The following is a 20,938-nucleotide window of genomic DNA, read 5'->3' on the forward strand; positions in this document are numbered from 1 at the left end:
TAAGACCTTCAATTGGTTTCTGTTTAAGGCGAAAAATATGATCAGAAAGTTTCCGTACTTTTCAGAAAATTGCCCGCCTTTCTCGAAGCGTCTAATTTCGTAAATGCAGCATTGATTTAGTACATTGGAAAAAACACCCACATATAGACAGTGAATGGCTAAAATATGCAAAAAATTCATTGAAAGATCAGATATTGTATTTTTTGGAGTAAACAGAAAATATGCAGGGTGGGCCACAAGTAGATGTCGATAGCAAATTCCTTTTTCTAACTGACACATCATTTTCTGTGTCTGTGTCAAATTTCACCCATAATTTATGCAACAAGCGCTATATTTTTCTCTTACTTTTTATGAGCAAAATAATAAAAAACGAAAAGTTCTTAAATTGTCGTAATTACATTTCTGTCAGTAAAGGAAGTGAAAATGTAAGTGAAAAACAGGTAATTTAAAATATTCAGAACCAACCATTACAAGATCCATATTGAGTAAAATTGAGAGAAAATTTATAGAAACAGGGCATGAAAAAGATCGTCTACGTCTTGGTCGTCCAAAAAATATTGAGTACACAAGATTAGAAGTTGAGGACAATCACCATCGTGCATCTTGTGAACTAACTTTAGTCGTTCACTGTGTATATATAAAACATATACAAAAGATATACATATGAAGATATAAGAAGATAAGGTAAGTAAGTAATTTTAAAAATACAATGGAGTGGATATTTTTATTGAGGTTCCCCGAATTGCTATGTATCGTTTTCGGGTATTCCTTGAAGAGGGTTATAGATAAATTTGATATCACAAAAACATAATAATTTATTATAAAATACAAATTATTATTAAATAATGATAGATAACATGATAGATTTAAAACAATTTGATCGAATTTAATTAGTCAATTGACCAATTGACGGTTGAGTGATGTCAGGAACTTCCTCGTAGTTCAAATCCGACAAAACGTTGAGTAGGATCTTGGATCAGATTGTTTTCATCTGGGTCAATGTCGAAATTGTGTCTTACTAAATCTTCTCCTAATTTCCATGATATCTTGCGGGACCTTAGTAGTGACTGGAAAGTGAGGTCTTGGTGGATAGGGAGTTGTCTGTTGTCTTGACATTTTTCCCACTGTTATTATTATTTATTGTTATTATTGCAAAAGAATAAAGTGCAGAGGAGAACCTGTTATGCACATTGATAGTTATTAGCATAAGATTATTATACATATAATAAATATTTTGTTATTGCTGTGAAACAATACACTGTCCATGCGAAATTTAAATACAGTTAAGTTCAGCGCACACACAACATCCGGGGGTAAACTGTTCCAATAATCGAAAGTCCTGCTACTTACAAAATGCAGGTGATGCGAAGTCCTGCATTGTTCCTTTCTTATTTTAAATAGATGGCCACGTAGGCGTTCATCATTGGTTAAGACCACAAGGGGAACGTCATATGGAAATTGGTCATGCGCAAACCTATACATTTGAATAAGATCCCCTCGTTGCCGACGCTGACTTGAACGTTGACAGACTAAGTATTTTGAGACGGTCATCGTAAAGTGTATGTCTAAGTTGAAGTGACCAGCGCGTAGCGGCTCGTTGCACTCTTTCCAGAACATCATAGTTACGCAATAGCCATGGGTTCCAGACTGAGGAAGCAAATTCCAGGATGGGGCGAATGTAAGTGGTCAAAAGTCTGCAAGCGATGCGAGGACTAGGATTTTTTTAAATCGTTTTTGACAAAAATAACGCGCAGTTTGGTTTCTTTGCAATATTTGATACATGTACAGACCACGCAAGATCATTAGTTACTGTCACACCTAGGTCTATCTGAGAATCGACACTTGACACAAAGTTTCCATTAATATAATAGTTCACACCGGGATTGTTCTTGCCAACATGCAGCACAGAGCGCTTTTGAGCATTCAGCGGCAATAGACAATTTGAAAACCACTTGGAAATAGTATTCTCTGCAACACGTCCGCATGTGTTAAAAGATTTTCAAATAATTTATTGTCATCAGCATAAGTGCTCACATGAGAATCAATGTTGGAGAGCAAATCAACGGTATACACTAAAAATAGTACTAGTCCCATCACCGATCCCTGGAGAACACCACTAGGCACGTTTTGTGGCAATGAAAAAACGTTACCAATTCGAACTCTGAACGACCGGTGGCTTAAGAAAGCACTCTAGCAGTTTACGCAGCACTCCAACCTTTTCAAGTTTGAATAACAAGCGTCGATGTGGCACTTTGTCAAAAGCGAAGTCGAAGTAAATAATATCCACCGGATCACTTGAGTCAAGAGATAATGCAAAGTGATTCTAGCATGTCAATGTATTTGATATGACTGATCTGCCGGGAACAAAGCCATACTGCGATATAGATAAAATATGACAGTCGATCAAAAACGGTAACAGCTGATTTCTTTTCTTTTAATGTTAACTGTCAAGAAATTGAATAACAGCGCATCCTGATTGCGAACAATATTTGCAACCGTCCCAACTTTAGTTAAAAAGCAATTTAAATAAAATAAGGTTAATTATATAAAAAAAAGTTTCCGGGTCTTAGTACGATTAGTCGAAAAGTTGTAGCTACCGCACGAAAATTTAAGCTAAAAAAAAAATCGATTCATAAAATTTCCCATCAAAAATGTCTCTACAAAAATAAACGAAAACACGGTCGTCCAGAAATTTGCGTCACAGAACGTAGAAGGTGAAAATAATACTGAAAATACCCTGGACGCCGCACAGCAATTACCACGCAAACGTATCCCGAAGGGTGGCGAGATCAGGGAATTCTTGCGTAAAAAGTTTTTCAGTCGGGTTAAATTATTTTTAACGAAGTATCTCGCCTAGAAAACCCCCAAACGAGTTACGTGGCACATTGAAAAGGCGACTCATAACGCCCGAGATTTGGCGAGCACCATTTCCATTCTCTTTTTTGTTTCCGCCCGACTGAAACTTTAAAGAGTTAAACAGTTAAATGTCGCCGAAATACGTTTGCAATCAGAATTTAAATAGGACTTCAGCAATCAGCATTATTTGACGGGTGCAAGTGCTATAGTACTACGAAAAAATGTCAAACTTTGTCTTCAATTTATCCTACAAAACTTGTAAGAAAGAAATATTTATATTTTTTTCTCAAAAATAAAAATAAACACGAAAAAAGCCAGATGAATAAAGAAGATTGTTTTTTTTAAAAAAATCGTCGCTGGGCGAGGCAATTTCGTCGCACCTAGCGCGAAAAAGCTTTTTATTTTAAAAAGGAAGAGCTTCGCAGTTTGTTGTGGTAAAGGGTCGCATCATTTTTCTATCGTACTCCTGCGGACCACTATCTAACTTCCGCAAAATCGATGTAATTTTATTGAACATACACCCTGCATAAATGGTTTTTTACTTATCGCCGAAGTTCAAAGTCACAACAAACTTTGATAAATATAAAAAATTGTACAAGAAATAACGATTTTAAATTATACTTTTCGAAGTATCTCGCGCACCTTGTATGATAGACGAAACTTGAAACTCTCTCTCTCGACACAATATTCGAGACTGTTTAAACCAAATTATCCCCCATGTTTTATAGTTTTTCAGTCACGGCTAATAATTTATCCTCGAAAATGGCATTTTCAGGGTCTTTTAGATTTTTTTAACCATTATCGACACACCCTGTACATATTTGAAAAAAATCCGAAAATGAAGATTATAGCCCTGGATCTTCCACCTTTCCGAGTCCAACAATTTTCTAATATAGAAAATTGTATTCGAGAAAATAAGATTTTTCTCAAACCATGCAGTGGGCCGTAATAATCAATGACGTCGTCGCGCCTTGAGAGTCCCCGGAATAGTCATTTTCATATGGATTTCTCGAGCAGTATGTGTGATAGATGAAAACCGCAAAAAAAATTGTAGCCCTTGCTGCGGCCTTTGATACTATTTGATCCCATTAGTCATATTTTTTACGATTTTTGATTTGCGGTTAATAATTTACTCTGAAAAAGAACAATTTTCAAAGTTTTTTAGGTTTTTGGCAATAATTAAAAAACTCTGTATAAAATCTAAAAAATGCTTGTGCCAGTTAAAGAATTTTGCCGATCGGGTGAATGGTTATAGAGAAAAACATGTTTTTGTGGAAGCCAAAATTACCAAAAAAAAATTAAAAATAAAAAAAAAATACTGTGCGGTACTTAATTGCGCTCGACTTTAATAGTTTAAATGTGGATCTGAGCTTCTACTTCTCTGCCAAATCTGAAGTCGGTAGCTGCAAATTTAGTTATTATTATTATTACGTTTTTTAATATTGCACGGACTATCGCGAACACCCTGTACAATAGGTGAAAACCTTAAATGCAAAAATTTTAGCTGTGTTTGCGAGCTTTATTGCCTTGTAAATGAAACTGATATCTGAAACACATAATAATATAAATAACGATAATAGGGGGACCCATTTTTCAGTTTTTTTTTAATTTACACCCTGTACATTTTTGAAAAATTGTCAAAGAATAAATGTTTATACAGCCAAATTTTCAATGTGTTCTCGTTCAAGAATTTTTTCGGTTCCATAAACAGTTTTCGAGAAATTATCTTTCCCTTAGACCCTTGCAAACGCAATTTTCATTTTTTTTTAAATACTTACCTACCCCCAATTCGTCCAATTTCAATAGCTTCCGTTAGGAGACCAAATTCTATTTGTTCGCCAAATTTGAAGTCAAATTTCATACACTTACCGTGTTTCGAAAAAAAAAATGTACGCCGAAGCTTGAACGCATATATTATGCATCCCGTGGACGGTTAAAAAGGAGAAAAATTTGAAGCGTGTAGCTCAAACAGAGACGGAGAAATGGATCGATATCTTGAGTTTAGTGAAGAGCGCGTATGCTTTCGAAAAGAATCGATTTCATCGATTTTTCGCGAGGCGACTGCTACGCGGTTTTGTATTTCAAAAAAGCCACGTTTCCTAGTCCAAGTATTTTCCCATAGAGTAAATAGTTTTCAAGAAAATAATTCTTTTCTGAAACTATACAGCAGGCCGTAATAGGAGGAGCGTACGTGAACAGCAAATACAAAAATTGTAGCTCTTGATGGAGCATTTAATACTGTTTGAACTGATTAGCCATATTTTCTACAAATTTGGATTTACGGAAAATAATTTGCTCTGAAAAAGAATAGTTTTCAAGGTCTTTTAGATTTTCGTCTATAATTAAAAAACCAACTACATAATCAAAAAATGCCTGAAATAAAAGTTATAGCACCCAATGTTCCGCGTTTCCTGGTTAAATAATTTTGCCAATTGAGGTAATAGTTTTCGAGAAAATATTTTTTTATGGAAGACAAAATAACAAAAAAAAATATTTTTTTTTAAATACTTTGCGATATCCGAATGCGCCGAGTTTCAACATTTTAAATATGGGTGTGGACTTCTATCTGTCTACAAAATTTTAAGTCGATAGCGGCATGCTTGCTACATGTATTAATGTAGCACCAAATAAATTGAACACCCTGTACAATAGGTGAAAACCTTAAATATACAAGTTTTAGCTGTCCATACGGGCTATATGGCCATGTAAAAGAAACTGACTACTGAAACCCAACATTCTATTACCATGATTCGACGCTGATTCGTTCTGTACCAATGGCGGTCCCGTAGGACCTACCGTTACCGAAAAAGAATCGATTTAATCGATTTTGCGAAAGCTACAATTAGTGCAAAGAAAGGATATTTTTTGCTAAAAAACATTGATTAATAGAGGTCCATATATGAATGCTGGGAAAATGCGTTTTACAGGATTCTCTATAGTCCAAACCAAGAAGAATTCGGAGAGCTTTTTTTGAAGACGAAACACTCTGACTACATAACTAGATCCACCCCATATTGTGACCCCAGAGTGAAATAAACCGAAATACACACTTCTCATAACTGAAGTATTAAGAGATTAATTTAGCTTTCGCGGCATAAAGAGTGCGGATGACAATGATTTATAGAGGGAGTCAATATTAATAGACCAATTCAACCTATCGTCAATAGCGATACCGAGCAGATTGACGCTCGTGTCATTCGTAATATTAACGTTAGAGGAAACTAAAAGGTGTTGCGTTTTATTTCGGTTCAAAAGCAAGTCATTTCTACTGTTCAGTTCGTCTAGAGACGAATTTCCGCAGATAATTATGGTATCATTTGTAAATAGTGTGCACTTGATGTGCTTAATACAATGTGCAAAATTATTTATATAAATGAGGAAAAGGAGCGGACCCAAATCCGTTCTTTGCGGTTAAAAAAGAAGGGGTACTACCATCTACGCTCACTCTTTGACGGCGAGCATTAAAATAAGATTCGAAAAAAGATATGACGGACTATGACAAACCGATAGTAGACAACTTTTACAATAACAAACTATGATTGACACAGTTAGGTACTCAAACTAGCCTTTTACTGAAATACAACTGTCAAAAATATATAATGGGTGTTTTATTTCGATGTATAGAATTTTAAGTTGGCATTACTGTTCAAGATGGCGACCGATTTAACAGCTGTCAACTGATTTATTCTCAGTTTGGTGTGGCAATTCATCATGAATAGACTCACGCCTGAACAACGCTTGCAAATAGTGCAATTTTATTTCGAAAATAACGGTTCTGTGCGGAACACGTATCGCGCACTACGTCCATTTTATCGTCGACAAAATCGTCCATCAGAGCAGTTAATTCGATTAATCATGGAACGTTTTCGCACCACGTCTACTCTTATTGATAATTCGCATCCCCAGAGACGCCGTACGGTGCGTACAGAAGAAGCTATTGCTGCTGTAGAGCGTAGCACTGAGGAAGACCCGAATGAGTCCATCCGCCATCGAGCACAGGAATTGGACCTGTGTCCATCCACTTTATGGAAAGTTTTGCGGAAGGATCTTGGTTTACGTGCTTACAAAATCCAACTCTTGTCCAAAACGAAATTGCCGTTGTTCCCGATTTTCATAAGCGAATTTTGTTTAGCGATTAAGCGCACTTCTGGTTGAATGGCTACGTCAACAAACAAAACTGCCGCATTTGGAGCGAAGCTAATCCTCAAGTGTATGTCGAAACACCGTTACATCAAGAAAAACTGACTGTTTGGTGCGCTTTATGGGCTGGTGGAATCATTGGTCCGTACTTCTTCAAAAGCGATGATGGCCAGAACGTTAGAGTCAGTGGTGATCGGTATAGAGCTATGATTACTCTTTCATTCCTGAATTGAATAGCCATGATGTCCAGGAGATGCAGTTTCAACAAGACGGCGCAACATGTCACACAGCTCGTGCCACAATCGATTTATTGAAAGACACGTTTGGTGACCGCCTAATTTCACGTTTTGCACCTGTGAATTGGCCTCCAAGATCTTGTGATTTAACACCGCTAGACTACTTTCTGTGGGGCTATGTAAAGTCATTAGTCTATGCGGATAATCCATCGTTGTTTTATTGCAACTTAAAGTTCTATACATCGAAAAAAACACCCCTTACAATCAGCTAAAGATAAAGGCCTCATTAAACATTGCCGCGAGCCATTTGAGAAGTATCCAGTACTCTAGTCACAGGTTTGCGAGCGAGCAGTGATGCTATTTTGACGGTTGTCAATCGTAATATTCACGTCACTAGAGTTTTGAAAAAATGTACCAAAAAATTAATGACCTTAGAAAAAGTCGGGTAGGCTCGTAACTAAAGTCATCATATCATACTTATCGCATAATATGCTATTTTAAAGTGATATTTTTCGAGTTAAGATTAGGACAGATAATAACATTTTGTCGACCACCGGAAGACAATTTTTTTCCTCCCAAAACACTAGCAAATTTGTGTAAAATTCAGGTATTGGTTCGGAGAATAAACAGAAAACAAAACTATTCTAAACCTTAGAATGAATACAAAACGCCAGTAGACAAAATAATATAATACCTATAATAATAAAATGCATTCCCTCCCTTGGTATGTATATGTATGTATATTACTGCTATCTTTTTTAGGTTAATTTTGAGAGAGCTTTTTTTTTCACCACCAACCTGAAATACTTTGACACTGACTGCCATTGTTCATAAAAAATTAAAATTTTGTCGCCGGTGCATATAATATTGTAGTAACTAATTAATAAACAAGTTTGATATAAGGTTTTGCTGAATTTATATTATAAATTTTTGATACCAGAACCGCTCACAAAACCACTCTATGAAATCGCGAAATTCAAGTTTGACGTATTTTATGTTGCTAGGTGATAACACAAACGCGTCTGTCTGTTCTGACAAATATTGGATTATCAAGTCATGCACTCGGACTTGTCATCACAATTGCATTCGGAAAAATGCAACAAAATGATTTCGGTGCTCAAAAAATGTCACAGCGGGCATCCGATTGGAAAGTTTTTGGGAATGTGTAACGAGGCCTACAATCAAATGGTTAAATGTCTCAAACAAGAACGTTTGGCGAGACGGGAAGAAAATTGGAAAAAATCACTAGAAATGAAGAGACGAATACAAGCAACTTTGGAACGAGAAGAATAAATTCATTGAAACGGGCGACTGGAACCTTAGTACCTACCATTGTAGTTAGAATTAATGTAAAAGTTTATGGAATGCAAACATAAAACAGTTATATATCTCTGGTCTTTAACCTTTTTTATTGGGTTTATCACATTACTATTTACGTCATATGATAGATATCGAGGAAGCCCCGAAACAAACATCCACATGAAACTACTGGATGTTCTCGAATGCAATGGAATTAGAGGGCACTGTATTGATAGTCTTCACAAGCAGTCAAACATTGTACTTGTGTGCACCTATATAATATATTATGTTACCTTTTAAAATAAGACTGATACAATAAGTGCATTTTTAAAATGAAATTCATAAATTTATATTACAAAATTGAGAATTTAATTCTCCGTTGTTTTGAATTATAGTTTGTTTTATTTTTGTTGGATTACTTGAGTTTAGTTCCTAAAGTGGAAGCATCATAATCATTCTTCAACTTTCTGAAAATCAATGTTAAACTGAGGTAGAAAATTAAAAATAAATAATTGTGTTATTGTTCAATAATATGTGATTGGCAAAAATTTAAACATTTTATTAGATCTTAGTTAAATTACAAAAAACAACGGTATCAAGTTTAAATTTAATTAATTTTAATTAAATTTAATATAAATAAATAACAATAAATAAATCGCAGTCTGGTTGGGGAGAATTATTCAACGGGTTTAACCGAACGGGCACCCTGTATTATAACACTGAAACCCACGTCCAAAAACTTGTTCCAACTTTGCAGCTCGTCCGCTGTCATCGAACCGCCAAACAATTCCATTAGTACTTCCTTCAGCTCCTGCAAATAAACCCGGATTCAATACCACTCCATTTCGTATGATAAAAGGTATTTTAAACTTCAAACACACAACACTCGTTAAGAGCGCTGTTCAATCATGCATATAGGGTAATTCATAAATCTCTTAACTGGAGATCCTAGACACCAGAATATTATGATTGACATCAACATGTCTCTTATATTATAATAATAAAAATTATAACAATTATCAATTTTTTTTGTGCCATTCACCCAAATAATTTTTAAAATACAACGAAATTTATATTTATTTATTTATATTTATTCATATTCAGCGTTACTTCGCCATAGCGTCGTTCTGGGAACCAAATGGAGATATTATTGGGATTCAACGAATCGCCAAGTATCGTACTCGAATATTGCTTGAACACAGTTATAGGTAAATTGGATATCACAAACGCATAATAATTTATTATAAAATGCATATTAGTATTAAATAATGACAGATAACACTCTTTATTTAAAACATTTTTTGAATAGTCAATTAAGAAGTGGTCAATTGAGCTGTCAATTGACAACTGTCAATGAACCAATCCCAATACAAGTTGTATATGACCGACGCACTTTAAAATCTACCTTGAACACTCTCTAAATATATGGAAGAAAAAGTGCGCTAATATGGGTTTCGAATTGCGAAACACAACACTAATATGCACTAAGAGTTTCTGATGACCAAGTAGTAATGGCTCAATCAGAAGAAGACTTGGAATATATGACTTGAAAACTATTGGAGAAGTATCAAATATGGGGACTAATAGTTAATATCGAATAAAATTGAAATACGTGATCTGAAGATGGACCAAGAATAGAAAAGAGTGACAAACTTTTAGTGCTAGCAAAGTTCAGGTTAGTAGGGCAAATGTAGAAACATGCCCGGAAAATTACCTTCTCTACGAAATTTTTACCATAGTAGGGTCACTATATTATTTAATAGCTGTATGGTCTGATCACATGACTAGAGAAAGAACGAAAAACATATACAACACAGTGAATAAAAGTACACACCCGTATAACTAAAAGGGATCAAAATAAAATACTGCCCACATAAATGGATGCATAGTGAAGGCCGGCGAGAATATCAAGATTGAAGGCAGACACCACAATTATATCGGAGAACAAAAACAACGTAGAATGAATATAAAATACTACCATTACAAGTATTAGAATGGTCACCGCAAAGACGAAGAGGAAAGTCAAAGAAAAACTGGGCACAAAACCTCAAGTTCATGGAGTGTCTATTAGAAGATGACTGTCATGATAGGAAACATTGGAAGTTAAGTATCTTAAGGCGACACCAAATGATATAAAATGATCATATACTCATACAATTAAAAATTTGGAGCTTATTTGGGCGTGCTCCTAGCGGGCGCTAGTTTCACTTCCATAAATCGAATATATTTTTTCTAAAGTTCGAAGTATTTCTTTGTGTAGATGTTTAAAGATGAAATTTTGCTAATAGTAATAAAAGCAACAAATCAAATACTACCTCAATACATTCTACAATACATTTAAATTTATTATATTTATAAAACATCCACTCGCCACCACATTTTCCGTTGCCAGTACGAAAATCTGAACTCAATACCTGAAGGATTTGGTATACGCTAAAGAAGTTCATTCTTTGCAGGAGTTGGGGCAGAAACTCGAAGGAACCGCAAATGTTTTTAGAAATACAAAAAAATTTTGTTTTACATTCAAGAACAATTCTATCATTTGCTTTGAAGATTTTTTGATTACTGTTACGAAAATTATTTGCAGATTTCTTATTATTCCCAGCATGTAATGTAATGTAACGCAATGAAAAACTGACGGAGTTAGGCCGGCGAAACAAAAGTACCTTTTCTATTAAAAATTGAACGTTATTTCCGATTTTAATGACGTAATAACATGATTGAAAAAAATATGATTCGATTTATCAAAAAAAAGCGTCTTCTGGGCGAAACGTTGACATATGCTTCGTAATTGTCCATAAAGACTTCTTCAATTAATGAAAAAATTCAGAAACCAATGATATTTGAAGCCATGTTGAGCTCAATCATAACAATTTAGTACCTACTGTAGAGTTTACCAGTTCTTTATGAATCACCCTGTATGCGCAATAACACAAGCACGTTATGTACCCAATAGGACATTTCTTGAACCCCGCGTGGAACGTGAGCTACGCCTTGCTTTGAAAGGAGTTCCTGCAACAACTCAGTGTCCCCTACGTTATTGACGATCGCAGTGAATGCATACATCAGACTAATACAATGAGCCCTAAAGCGTTTGTTTTTGGGCAGTTCGTCCCTGGGAATGTCGCGGAAAGGGAATAATTTTTGGTAGTTTGGGTACTTCATGAACAATCTGGAAATACAACCCTTCTCAACGTATTGGACGGCTTATTTCTCCCGGGTTCAGTGGTCAAAACGCATTGACCGGGAAACACTTACGCCATGAAGATAGCGATGCCAGATTCTGCGCTGTTTTGATTCAATTTGTTCCAAGTGGATGAGATAAATCGTCGATCTTTGGAGGTCAAACCAGTCACTGGATCGGGGTCGTCGCTTCTAACATCGGTTTCCCATAGTAAACTTCCCACAGCTCCCATTGGCTGTAAAGAAAACGTATTCAGAGAGTCTTAATGACCAAGTAATTCGTCAAAAATAACTGTTGCAAATCATGTCAACCAGTATTTCATCAACCGAAATTGCTCAGTTTATTGCACTAGAGCATAAAACCGTTTAGGACTTATTTAAATCATTTCTGGTTGCCAAATTATTTTGATTTGTCTTTGAGAACGATTTTTACGTTAGCAATCTGATAAGCAAGTTGTTGAGTGTATAAAATATATATTTTGAGTATATATAATATATAATTGAGTCACGAAAGACTACAAGGTCTCATCCAATAACGTTTTCCCATTAGGATGGACACAATAGAATTGAACTTCCCAAACTGAATCAACAACCGAATCGTAATAAACAACAATACATTATTAATTACGTATTCTCTATTGATAATGCAGGATTGTCGATGTTATGTCAAGGCCCACATACTATCAAACAACAAATTACTGAAGACTGAAAATGATTTTCAAAGTTGTAAGAGCTGCAGATTGTTGTAGATTATATTTGTTTATCGTTTTTATTACTTTTAGTTTAAATTTTTTCCAAATATTTTGTAGTGTTTTTGTCATCCCTCAAATAGCAATTATCAAACAACGTCAATACCATCTTGACATACCTAAAACATTTAATAAAAATTCATTTCACTCCTCCAATGACAAACTGAAGAAAGAAATTAACGACGTTCTGTGAGACTTTACTGAAATCAGAAAGGAATTTAAAGTACTTTTAACCTATCAATAAACCAGGAGGTTTATATATGGTGTGCTATTAGTGATGTCCCTTGAATCTTTAGTTTCTGCTTGACCGTGAGACAGGAATTTTAGTATGTAACACCTGCTAATAATAATGTAATGTAATTTTCTTAATTATTATTGAAATTCATTGAAACTAAATACTCTAATAGTTATTACAAGCTTATAGCAGACATAAATGTATATAAATTATCGAGAATTGTTTGAAATAATATACTACATAAACCTTATAAAATATGGAATGTGTCGCATTTAAGATCTGTCGGCTATCTAAGTAAACACAGATTTGACATTTTGCACAATCATGCGAAGTTATTTGAGAGAGTTATTCGGAATACAACTCTAATCACATATACCATATTTCATGACAAAATTCGCATTTTTATTTTTTTCCATTACTTTGGTCAATAAATTACTGGAGCTTGGAAAGCAAAATCTCTACAATATGGTCAATTTAATTCATGTAATTTAAATTCTTTAGTAAAATAAATAAGAGTAATTTATTTTGAAAAATATAGAATTTTTAGTAGGCAACTGATCAAATTTAACGAAATAATTAAAATCACAATCTGTCAAATGTCATCTCGCTCGACTATTTTTCCACTTATTCCAATACATTTTTCAATTCTTTTACTATGAAAATCATGATTTTCCTAAACTTAATCAGTTACCTACTAAAAGTTATTATTTTCTTAAAATAAATTATGTTAGTGTTATTGTTATTGTGTTATAACACTATTAAATTGACCATATTGTAGAGATTTTTTTTCATTACATTTAAATTTAACAAATAAAAAAATCAACTTTTTTAACAATTTTGTGTATTGACCAAAATAATGAAAAAAAAAGGAAAAAAGGGATTATAATGTATTACAATCAATGGTTCGCAATAAGCCGCATTTAAAATTTAATCTTTGGTTGAATATCTTTAAAAATGTGAACTACCTACCTGTATGAAACTTCAAATTTGTATTTAATTAGATAGTCAAAATATAGCGGTGTTTTCATCTTAAATGCGACGCACTTGTACAAACCAGAAACGGCGAATGCCCACCGCAATGTAATTTTAGGAAAAAACTAGTTTTTCCTAGGCAAATCAGTTTATAAGAAACGAGGAAAGGAGCATATATATACCAAAAACTGAGTCAGGAAAGTATGATAATATGATACAAGATATAAATAAACCAATTTGGTCTGAGTTAAACTAGTATTTGCAACAACCCATCATCAAAGATGAATCTCTCAATTTTTGTTAATTCTGCATCAATTTATATATCGATTCGCATCCACCTGTAAAAGCAACTCTTATTTCACCCGATTCCTTACAATTATGTTCTATAATATTCTATAAAATTCCTAGATATTCCACGAAATATCTAAATGAACAATAAGAAGAAAACCTGGATTTTATAGATTGATAGATAGATAATTACTTATTTCTTCCAAATTATTTCACAAAAAAACATAGCTAAATGGCATGGCGCAGTTCCACGGATCATTGAAAATAAGTTTTAAAAAAAAGTATTTCCAAATGATTATCTGTATATTCAAATAAGAAATAGAGATAAAAACACATATTAATCTGAATATCATTTGAAATTTACAATTGTGCAATATTTGACATTTCTCTGAGTACAGGTGAGTTTACACCTCTCAAGTATCAGGTTTGATTTATACCTAGTGACATAATCATGTTTGTCTACCAAATCGATAAACATTTCTCTGTTTTTAAACACAAATATAAAAGAATGGAGTACATACATGCCAACAAAGTGTTCACAACTATCACTCTATCAATCATTCGATAGATACTAGATATACATACAGATTTTTCTTGTGGAAGCAAAATCCCGCAAACATTGGAAAAGTTATTCCAAAATAGAAGTCCATATCTAAATCTAGAATGAATGAAGGCATGGTAAGTACAGTGCCGTGCTGCCTTAATTTTATACTAAAGGTAAGGTTTAAAAATTTTGGCGACATCATCACAATATTCCGTTTTATTGCTTTCCCTTGTAGCGACAAAAAATATCTAAACTTGAACGTGCGTAGTTGAAATCCCACCCAAATCCGCCAATTCAAGCCCGGGTCGAAATATATAAACCTTTATAAATATTGCCACAATTTCGCCGAATAAATATCAAACACTGACCGTGTATACTTAAGAAATTATTTGTTGGTTAAATAAAAATCGAAATACCGACGTCATGATCCACACAATCGAATTGGTTCTGTTTACAGGGGAGGGCTTCGCCGCTAACGCCAATTTAAAACGTTATTTTCATTCACGCCAGTATCATAATTACGTAGGCGCAGTCGAAATGACACACGGGAATTCCGGTTCAAACTTTTAATTGGAAAAAGGTTTCTTGGTAGTCCGACGGACATTCATTAGACATTTTTTAACAGCGCAATTCATTTATTCGGTTTCAAGGTAATTCAGCAACGTATGTATTGTTGTCGCAAATTAAAAAGCTGTTAAAGGTAGAAATCCATTTTCGTTTACCTCTTTCGATTATTCACCTGTTTACTGGCAACAATAATTTGAAAACAAGCACTTCATTTATCGCGAAGTATATTACAACAGGGTACAAGTTTCGCGCTAGTTTTCCACCAAGAGTATAACGCTGCATGCAAAGCAGTTCTACATTTAAACTGCCTACCAAATGGGGAAATTCGCTATATATACCTACATCGTTTAAGAGATTGCGGTTAATTGCATTACATTGTGACATCGTCTGCTGGGTTTTCGCATACATATGGGGTTCATGGTTCCAACAGTATAGACCGAAGGTTCGTGGACAGTACAGTACAGAAAGCAAAAATATCAGACAAATTACAAACTTTTTAAGCGTTTCTCCTTTGCAAATATACTGGATGTTTCAAAAAACGTTCGGTGGACTTTTAGGATTTTAAAATAATGCCTCAAGAATGTAAAAAGGGGCGCCAAAAATTGTTTTTTTTTTTGCAATTTCTGAAACGGATTGAGACGAAAATATGAAATTTAGTCTATATGATTGAATGGACCATAAAGTAAAATTTTATGTTGTACCGTGTAGCCCATTTATAAAGGACGCCGGCCATATCTCAGGAACTGTTAAATCGGGCAAGAAAAAAACTGGTTCATAAAATGACTGCTAGGTGGCGTAACCTCTACTTTGAATTGAAAATACGGGGTTTCTCAAAACTATTCCAAATTCACCTATATCAACATTAGTTTTAGCGTAATCTATTCTAAATAAGGAAACTTTTTTGTTTGAAACATTTTTTTCTACCTCTTCAAATTAGGGGTTGGAGAAGGGTTAAATATTGGTTTATAAAAAGTTGAATAACTTTTATATCACTGCCGTTTCCACTACTTTCCTTGTTTTTTTTTTAGGCTCTTTCATGTTAGCTAAAAATACTTATACCATTATATTTAAAATTTTCGAGAAAATCATAAAAATAGCTGTTTTTAGCTAAAAAAAAGTTATTCTACTTTTTCTAAACCAATATTTGACCCTTCCAACACCCAGAATTTGACGAGATAGAAAAAATAGTTCAAACAAGACAGCTTCCCTATCTAGAGTAGATCACGTTAAAACTAATTTCGATATCGGCTAACTTCGAATATTTTATATTTTACAGTGCAGATTAAGTAGTAGAGATGCTAATGATTAGTTTGCCCATAGGGATATTTTTAATTCTTTGGACGAAAATTATATATTCTTTTAAAATTTAATATGCAAAAAATATTGTTAATTGTTATAAAATTACATTATGTAACCAGCAGGTTTTATGAAAGAATCAAAGGCATTTGTATACTATATTTCATTTAAGCATCTCAAACCGTTTTAGAAATAATGAAAAAAAAGAAGATTTTTAGGGTCCCGTTTTAAATATTCTCACACCTTGCATTATGAAAATTTCAATCCTTTAAGCGGTTATTTGTATACAGAATATACAGGTATGAAATTTTTGGATAGATTACTTATTGGAAAAGCTGATAACTGCTCCTTATATGACTCTTTGCGCAAAATTCGGTGCCACAAGCGGCTCAAGTCAAAAAAATTTTATATGATGCCCATAAATCAGACAAACGTTTATATCGCATCCAGTTTTCAAAATAAAATGCTTATATCCCGAATTAAATTTGCTATCAAAGGGTTAAGAAAGTCAGACTTCTGGTACAGTCCAAAATTTAGTATTAAACAGACACACAGAGGAACAGACAATGCTTGGAGTGTTAATGGGCGGAAAATAAGGACAAGGAAGTATCTAAGTAAATACTTAATTAGGTACAAACGAAAATGAAATATTGCTAGCAGGCATTTCGCTCAACTAAAAGGCAATTTTTATTTTTTTTTCAAGGCGAATACCGTCAGAAAAAAGTAGATTGAATATGTATGAGAAGGACGTTTTCAAATGCTCTTTTTGATACTGTGGCTCAAGTAAGGAGATCGCGTATATGGAGATTCGAATTATGGACATTTGTCCGAAATCTAATTTTATTGTACAGTCTGACTTTTTCGTCTAACCACATATACCAGTCTAAAACAGAAGTTCTCAACTTTTTGAATGTTATCTAAACAATGCGTGTTACAGTGAGTTGTTACAATGATTAAACTGTGATAGAACTAGATTATCGCAAAGAAACCTTTTAGTATTCTATCAGACATAGTGACGCAGTCCATTTTTTTTTTTGCAAAGAATTTAGAGGAAGCGGAGAAGGGTCAAATATTGCAACTTCTTCAAAAGGACAAAACAGAATTTTTTATAGAGAATGTTCCGTTGCTTTTAGTATTATCAATTTGATTGTCATTTTCAAATATCGTCACTAAGTAAGTAATTAATCTCTTTCGGAAAATGGGGTACCTAACCTAAGTATGGATGTTTTGGTTGGTTGACTCAACAGCCATCTGCTTCATCAATTATGGAAGCGAAAGCTTTCAGACGAGCGATAAAACTTATTTTCTCATACATAAAATAAAAACATTGTGGCAAGTAAATTATAATAATTTTACCTATTCCTAGAAGGGCCACAGTCCTTACACCGCAAGATTTATGTAAGCCTTTTTTACTAAAGTGCCAAATCAAGTAATATTCACTTTCACCTAGAGATTTAAATAATATATTACCTAATAGCGGTTAACCGCGATGACAAATTCATAAATATATTTTTAATTAAAGGAAATCGAAGGCGTCAGCAAAATTCCGTTTTAAGAAGAGCAGACCCCACCTTTCAGTATTAATGTACATACATACTCATATGGATTTCAACACGGAAAATTCTTCTATCCAAGTAGAAAAAGATTATTTATAAGTCATCTTATCCCAGGTTTTTAACATATTTTATCATTATTTATTTAAACCGATTAAAAATAAAATTCACAGACCCGGCACAAACTCCGAAATACCCTTGTTTCAGCAACTCCCCAGAATTTTTATTTTCAGATTTTCCTAATTCGATTACTTACAAAAGGGGCCCCTAAACACACGGGATCAAAGGGATGTTTGTGTGCGTTTGTGAACAGCAAAAACTTCGAAAGGCCGCTTATACTTTTGTTATGAGGCCTATGTGTTCAAATAGGAGATATATTGCAATTGCCGATAATGTAAAAAAAAGAGATAAAATCATTCTGTTTTTTTGTTTAGAATTTTTAAGATTGAAGCATCGGATGTTACTTTCTTAAGTTGTTTTTAGTCACTCGTTTACTAATGTGGGATTTATTACTCTCGTTGCCTATTTTACAAAGAATATATCTTTCATGTTCCATTCCCATTGTATGGGAACCGGCTGTAGAACTAGATTTAATCAAATGAAAATTTAGCACATTATAATTAAACCCTAGCAATTTTATTTAATTTTGATATGCTTAGAAACACAAAGTATACCTTGTGCCAAATAAAACGATCCACTATACAAACTAGAAACCCATAAGAGATACGAAAACAAGTTTCTTGGACTCTCCTGAAGATTTAGAATGTTATAATTTTGTTGATGTTGACTAACCAAAAGTCTTTCTCCCCCTTCCCCCCTGACATAAACTTTGTTATTTTAAAAGGAAAATCCTGTATATTTCGACATTTTTTAAATCCTTGCTTAAAATAAAGTTCACTTTCTTAAGAAATTCCTATTCGAACTTTGCATAATTTATGCAGACATTGAGGTTACGTGTTTTTTTTTTCATATGTTGATTGCCCCATATAAAATTGTATTGTGACGTTACTGATCCAGGCATTGCAACGAAAATTTAACCACAGAATAAGAAGATGATGCCCTACTCAATCAGTTTGACAGATGCCCCTCAGTTTATACAGAGTGTCCGAAATAGGTTAAGAGTTAACAAAATCTCAAGATTTTCAAATGGGACACCCTATATTTTTATTCAGACATCAATTCCAGGAGAAAAAATAAGGTAAGTTTGTAATTTATCTTATATTAAAATTTTACTTACTTTCTCAGATATTCGAGGTTTAAAATAGCACCCGTATAAAATCTTGTTCAATTTTAAGCTGCCCACACTAGGTCACTTCTTGGCAATTACAGGTAATTTTTAAATAGCAAAGACATGATACTACTTCTTTTAAAGACATAATACTCCAGATATATTGCTAAGAATATAGATTTAATAAAACTTCAGAATTCATATTTAAAGAAACATTGTCTAGCTTGACTGAAAATACCTAATAACACAAATAAAAAATTAAAGTTTATATTCTAACTAACCAAGGTAACAAAGTTGAATAAATAAATATATTAAAAAAAAGTTAACTAAAAAGGGTTCATTAGTTGTCAGGTTTTTTGTTAGTACATATTTTATTTGTATTTTAAAAAAGTTATAGTTTTTTAGTTAACCTATAAAATTTAATTATTTATTTTTGTTATTAGGTATTTTCAATCAAGCTAGATAATTAACTATTAACTGTTTCTAGAAATATGAATTCTGAAGTTTTATTAAATATGTGAATGTGTGTAGTATAAAGTCGTTTTTTTTTCATTGGGTGTCCATTGTGTGTGTGTATATTGTTAGCATATATTATATATTATATTTTTAAGAGAAGTAGTATCATGTCTTTGCTATTTAAAGCGTTTGCGAAATCCTGTATCAACAAAATTATAATATTTACATTTCCAGGAGAGTCCAAGAAACTTTTGTACGAAACTTTTTTTCGTATCTCCCATGGGTTTCCAGATCGTATAGTTTTATTTGGCACACAGTGTACAGTGAATTGAATGCCTTTGGATGAAGTATTAATGCTTGAGCAAGTAACAAACTAATAGATAATACTATCTTATGCAACTCGTTTTATGAACTAGACTTTAGATATGACTAAAGTGTGACGCGACCATCAAAACTTACAAGTTTCAAAATAATTTATATAATATATATAATAATATAGTTTTAAATCCATCGACAATATCCTGTCGCTTTCAACCAGTGACTAAAATAATAGAAGTCACAATACCCTTAACAACAGTATACAGTATACCAGGTAGAATAAAAAAGTAGGAACACTATATAACTTTAAATGTACATTCAATGACGATAAACTTGTTAATTTTTAATAGCACACATTGAACTCTGTTAAATTTTTGGATTTTTTTTTCCAACAACTAGAAAATCAATGAATAGTATTAATTAGTTACAGGTTATTCCCACTTTCTTGCATTAGTTTTGGTTGTGTTATCTTATATGTTAATTTATCTCACATCTGGGATTTTATAGTCCAATATAAGAAAATCTTAAATGAAATACTAACTAAAATTAACTAAAAAAAGTATAATGTTATAATTTTAGTTGCTTAATTATATTATTATTTAAAAAAAGTTGTTAAAAGGTATGGATGTTTTTGTCGATGTCCAACAAGGACATAAGAAAGAAGAGAAGAAAAAATATAACAACATTTATTGCTTGCCGATAATTGTTATATCTTTCTCTTCTCGTTGTCCAATGGTGGAAGCGTTTTGGAATGAGACCAAGCTCCATGAATAAACTGTTGGTGCAGTGAAGAAAGTGATGAAATTTGGTCAAGCTTGCAATTGCCGAACGACATACCAGCTACAGAAATGTTATAAGTGGAGCAGAGAGGTTAGCAATAAGTATAAGATTTCTATGAAATAGGCGACCACAGTGCAATATGTATATAAAAAGTATCAAAGTACAATTCCATTAATATGCAAGTATTTTCCATGTTACCGTTTTCCCCGATCTTTTGTCTACAATTTGTCGACAAATG

The 20,938-nt window shown here is 33.3% G+C and overlaps 1 protein-coding gene across 3 annotated transcripts; it reads right to left on the reverse strand.

Annotated features, from left to right (window-relative positions):
- Positions 1-9,125: 9,125 nt before the first annotated feature.
- On the reverse strand, positions 9,126-15,362 carry LOC132699447 (uncharacterized). Of its 3 annotated transcripts, none has more exons than XM_060666162.1 (4): positions 15,225-15,362; positions 11,790-11,950; positions 11,481-11,703; positions 9,126-9,342 (listed from the first exon to the last, which is right to left on the reverse strand). In XM_060666162.1, the coding sequence occupies exons 2-4, from the start codon at positions 11,945-11,947 to the stop codon at positions 9,208-9,210; spliced, it is 516 nt and encodes a 171-aa protein (XP_060522145.1). In that variant the 5' UTR covers positions 11,948-11,950; positions 15,225-15,362; the 3' UTR covers positions 9,126-9,207. The 3 variants fall into 3 exon arrangements, with proteins under 3 accessions (XP_060522145.1, XP_060522147.1, XP_060522146.1); XM_060666164.1 differs by having other exon boundaries at positions 9,126-9,339; positions 15,242-15,355; XM_060666163.1 differs by having other exon boundaries at positions 15,242-15,355.
- Between the last annotated feature and the right edge of the window lie 5,576 nt (positions 15,363-20,938).

Source organism: Cylas formicarius, unplaced genomic scaffold (genome assembly GCF_029955315.1).
Source record: "Cylas formicarius isolate icCylForm1 unplaced genomic scaffold, icCylForm1.1 PGA_scaffold_3__17_contigs__length_32017465, whole genome shotgun sequence".
In the NCBI taxonomy this organism is placed as follows: Eukaryota; Metazoa; Arthropoda; class Insecta; order Coleoptera; family Brentidae; genus Cylas; species Cylas formicarius.

Excerpts from the sequence above, each read along its gene's own strand:
- LOC132699447 (XM_060666162.1), bottom strand. The coding sequence starts at position 11,947 with ATGGGAGCTGTGGGAAGTTTACTATGGGAAACCGATGTTAGAAGCGAC. Across the intron at positions 11,704-11,789 it reads GGCATCGCTATCTTCATGGC|ATTGTTCATGAAGTACCCAA; the intron begins GTAAGTGTTTCC and ends TTGTATTTCCAG. Across the intron at positions 9,343-11,480 it reads TTCAAGAAATGTCCTATTGG|GAGCTGAAGGAAGTACTAAT; the intron begins GTACATAACGTG and ends GTTTATTTGCAG.